The sequence below is a fragment of the Lathyrus oleraceus genome, chromosome 4, assembly GCF_024323335.1.
Source record: "Lathyrus oleraceus cultivar Zhongwan6 chromosome 4, CAAS_Psat_ZW6_1.0, whole genome shotgun sequence".
Taxonomy (NCBI): Eukaryota; Viridiplantae; Streptophyta; class Magnoliopsida; order Fabales; family Fabaceae; genus Lathyrus; species Lathyrus oleraceus.
The window spans coordinates 376274664-376279362 of record NC_066582.1 but is presented as its reverse complement, the minus strand read 5'-3'; the positions used below and the strand labels follow the sequence as shown (position 1 = coordinate 376279362).

The window sequence follows — 4699 nt, the reverse complement described above, 5'->3', positions numbered from 1 at the left end:
TATTAGTAAGTATTAAGAGCCATGTTATTCTTTCTATGATCACTATTTACCAGTCCATTTACACATCCCAAATATTTATGCCAAGTTCTAAGTTCTTCATAGGTGCCCAAATTAAATTTGCATTTTTTTGAGGAATGTATGTGTTTGTTTTTAAATTAAAGTACCATATGTAGATTTATGTGTTGAAATTAGAATATGTGTTGTTTTTTAAATTAAAAGTTCCATATTTAGATTTTTGTGTTTAAATTAGAATATGTGTTGTTTTTTAAATTAAAAGTTCCATATTTAGATTTTTGTGTTTAAATTAGAATATGTGTTGTTTTTTAAATTAAAAGTTCCATATTTAGATTTTATTGTTTAAGATAGAATTGTGTTGTTTTTTTAAATTAAAAGTTCCATATTTAGATTTTTGTGTTTAAATTAGAATATGTGTTGTTTTTTAAATTAAAAGTTCCATATTATCATCTCATCATTACATTATCATTCATCATGACCAATTTTTGCATATGCATGTCTTTTCCAGGAATCCAAGAGTCCAGTTCATTTACCAAGAATTTGAAGCGAAGCATGAACCCCGAAAGGAAGAACATCCACAATTACAAGTTTGTGCAACCTCAGTTGGCTATATTGAGAGGACTTGGGCCACGTTTAGATCTGGGACACAAAGATGACTTCAAGGAAGCTTATGGTAACCTTTTGGGCATTCTGAACACCGAAGTCAACATCATTGTTGTGCACACTCTGGTGCAATTCTATGATCCACCACTGAGATGCTTTACTTTCCAAGATTACCAGCTAGCGCCTACATTGGAAGAGTACTCACATATTCTAGGTATTAGGATCAAGAACCAAGTGCCCTACATCCGCACTAAGGAACTTTCTAAATATCAAGATCTTGCTGAAGCTCTACACATGGGAAAGAAGGAAATAGAACTGAACCTGAAGCCAAAGGGGGGAATTCATGGCTTCACCTCTAAGTTTCTAGTGGGCAAGGCTATTGCCTTCTCCGAAGCTGGGAGTTGGACGACCTTCAACGCCAATCTAGCTTTGCTTATCTATGGGATTGTATTGTTTCCGAATATGGAGGAGTTCATAGACTTGGCTTCTATTCATATCTTCCTGACTCAGAATCCTATTCCTACTTTTCTCGCTGATACTTACTACTCCATCCATGTGAGGACTCAGAAGAAGAAAGGCACTATCGTCTGCTGTGCTCCTTTGCTGTATAAATGGTTTATTTCGCATCTACCCAGTAAAGGCCCTTTTCTTGGTACAAAAGGAGGAATCAACTACAATCCGAGGTTAGCATTGTGACAACTAGGATACCCTATGATAGACAAACTGATCTCAAGAGTGTAGAAGGTTTTGTCTTATACGAAGGGGTCGAAGAGCCAAAGTTGATCAAGAAAATTGTCAAGGCTTGGGGATCGATTTGTCCTCAAGGAAGATCAGAGATGGGTAAGAAGAATTGCATTGCCAAGGAAGCTTACACCAGTTGGGTCAAAAGCAGAGTTAGTGGGATTTTGTTGCCGTTCCCACCCGAACCTTCCATGAGCGCCCAACCTCTTCAGCCAAAAAACCATCCAATTTCTGAAGTTGATGAATTGAAGAAGGTTATCAAGACCCTAGAGAAAGAGAATGTTGATCTCAAATCTAGGCTTGGTAAGATCTCTTTGGAGAAGGAAACCTTGAAGTTCAATCTGAATCAGAAGAGAGACTGAGTTCGTCAAGCAGATGATGAGGTACAAACATAGGTATTCAAAAGGCTCAAAGTGGGTGACACCCTCAAAGGGACTTATGCCAGCCTGAAAGCCAAAAAGAAGCAATTAGCCGAAGCTCAATACTGAGCCAGCAAAGCGGAACTTGAACACATGGAACAAACGAAGAAGATCCAAAGTCTTCTAGAAGCTTGTAAGAAAGAGTTGATGGATGAGAAAAGTCGCACTAAACAGCTAGAAGTCACCCTTCGACAAAATCAGTACGAGCTGAATCAGAGACTAGAAAAGATTCGAGAGTTGAAAGGGCAATCACATGGGAACCTGGAAGACACCAACACACAAGTGAACAAGTATCCTGAAGACCTCTCCAAACGAGGGAAGACAGTTGTGAACAATGTTTCGAGCAAGCTATATCACAACTTACCACCTGAAGGGAGTGCAATATTGGGAAAGTGGGGCGCCTTCCTGTCCCCCAAATCTCAGACCTACTATAAAGAGTTGTTATCCAATTACTTCTAGTTGCTTATAATTCCCTAAGTTGAGGTCTGATAGGACTAATATGATACTTTTGTAGCCCGATTGGCAGTTCCTTGTTGTACTTGTCTTCCGTTGTTTCTCAACATTGAATACAAGAGTTTCTCGGTTATTGGCTTCATAAACGGTCTCTCTTTATGCTTTGTGTTTGCTTGTGTTAAATAAACAAACTCGCGAATTCCTCGAAACTGTTTTCCTTTACAAAAAATGAAAGAATGAAAAAATATAGTAAATGCACATGTCAAATCTTTTTGCATACATACATGCATCCACATATTTATTTGTCAAAAGTCGCCAGAAAACAAAATGCTTACGCTCACCGTTTTTCCACAGCAACAACGACGACTCGTCATCAATACTACACACGTTCCAATAAAACAAGGATCATGGCCGAATACGAAGCTAACATTGCTGCTATTCGCGAGTCCCTTGTCCAGGTGCAAGGTGAAATGAATCTGTTCAGGGGGAACATGAAGACTATCCTTGAGATTCTCCAGTCTCAGAGGAACTCTGCCTCTGCTACTGCCAACGTCACCCATGTTGTTGGGGTGACTATTCCTACTGCTGTTGCTGGCACTACCGTCGACACTCCGGCAGAAACTGTTTTGCCCAACTCTGGAAACCGTCAGATGGTCCCCATGGACTCTGCTAGGCTTGTTGCTGCCTACCCATGGGGAATGCCCCCCATTTAGCTGCCAGTCTCGCTAGTGGGGGAGCTTTCTTCCCTCACTCGGCTCTCTGTCGCTGCTGCTGATGGAAATGCTGGTTTCCCGTGGGCTCTTCCTAGTGTTCAAACTACTCTGGTCGATGCTGCTGATCCGGATAACAACAAAGGTCAGGTTCCTGATGACACTCTTGATGCTGAAGAGGACTACCGAGACCCGCGTCTCCACTTCCAGATCCCCAATCAGACCGCTCAAGTTGTGAGCGCCAGTCAAGTCCCGACCTTTCCTTTTGGTTATCTCGGGGCAACATCCATGCCCGTGTTGACATACCCTGCACCCCAGCACGTGTAGACAGGGGCACCTCAGGCCCCTAATGCTTAGGCTGGAATGCAATATCCTTAGCCAACTCATACTGCTCAAACTGTGTCACCGGGTTTGTCTTACCCACCTCAGATGTGGTTTCCCCCAAACATGCCTACAATGATTTCTCCAGAAGCCTCCCGACCGGCCAGTCAGGTCGCTCCTCCCGCTGCTGATCCGGCCAAACCTACAGATTACCAGCTCTTGGACGACATAATAAGGGACATTGAAGGCTTCTCCTCCTTTGGTATAGATGCTCGAGACCTTTGCTTGGTCCCGAACGTGGTGCTACCTCATAAATTCAAGGTGCCTGACCTTCCAAAGTACAAGGGCCTCAACTGTCCCCGAAGTCACCTCACCATGTACTGCAGGAAAATGGCCTCACACATTGATAATGACAACCTTTCATACCCCAATTTTGTCCGACCATTTATGGTTTACCCATGAGATCTCTTTGTTTCAAAGGCCCATTTGCATAAGTGTGTTCATAATCTAAAATGTGGTTTGAATCTTTTTACATTACTAATCCAAAACCTATTTTTTTATTAGCAAGTATTAAGAGCCATGTTATTATTTCTGTGATCACTATTTACTAGTCCATTTACACATCCCAAATATTTATGCCAAGTTCTAAGTTCTTTATAGGTGCCCAAATTAAATTTTCATTTTTTGAGGCATGTATGTGTTTGTTTTTAAATTAAAGTACCATATTTAGATTTATGTGTTGAAATTAGAATATGTGTTGTTTTTTAAATTAAAAGTTCCATATTTAGATTTTTGTGTTTAAATTAGAATATATGTTGTTTTTTAAATTAAAAGTTCCATATTTAGATTTTTGTGTTTAAATTAGAATATGTCTTGTTTTTTAAATTAAAAGTTTCATATTTAGATTTTTGTGTTTAAGATAGAATTGTGTTGTTTTTTTAAGTTAAAAGTTCCATATTTAGATTTTTGTTTTTAAATTATAATATGTGTTGTTTTTTAAATTAAAAGTTCCATATTTAGATTTTTGTGTTTAAGATAGAATTGTGTTGCTTTTTAAATTAAGTCATTATATTTGGTTTCTCTGTACTTAAGTTAAAAGTGTATTGTTTTTAAAAGTTGAAATTGCATTGGCATGCCTCATGTTAAATTTCTGGTCATAGTTAGATTTTGATTAAATAATAACATGCTAGAAACATTTTTGGTTGGATGTTCATGGTGGCCCAAGTAGGTTGCCAATTGAAATAAGATGACAAAATTCAAAATACTCTAATTGATTAGCATAAATAAATATTGAGTTATGTTTTGAAAGCTTAAAAGGTAATTACATAATTAAAATTTAATTCAATAAGTTACAAATAATCCAAATACACATTTGTCTTACAAAAAACTAAACTAAGTAATTACATTTTAATTAAGTGGAAATTTGCTGCAAATGGA

At 38.3% G+C, this 4699-nt stretch overlaps 1 protein-coding gene across 1 annotated transcript; it reads left to right on the top strand.

Annotated features, from left to right (window-relative positions):
- The first annotated feature begins 567 nt into the window (after window positions 1–567).
- Window positions 568–1314, top strand: LOC127137600 (uncharacterized). The gene has a single exon (XM_051064048.1). The coding sequence runs from the start codon at window positions 568–570 to the stop codon at window positions 1312–1314; it is 747 nt and encodes a 248-aa protein (XP_050920005.1).
- The last annotated feature ends 3385 nt before the right edge of the window (window positions 1315–4699 follow it).

Coding starts and splice junctions, on each gene's coding strand:
- LOC127137600 (XM_051064048.1), top strand. CDS start 568: ATGAACCCCGAAAGGAAGAACATCCACAATTACAAGTTTGTGCAACCT.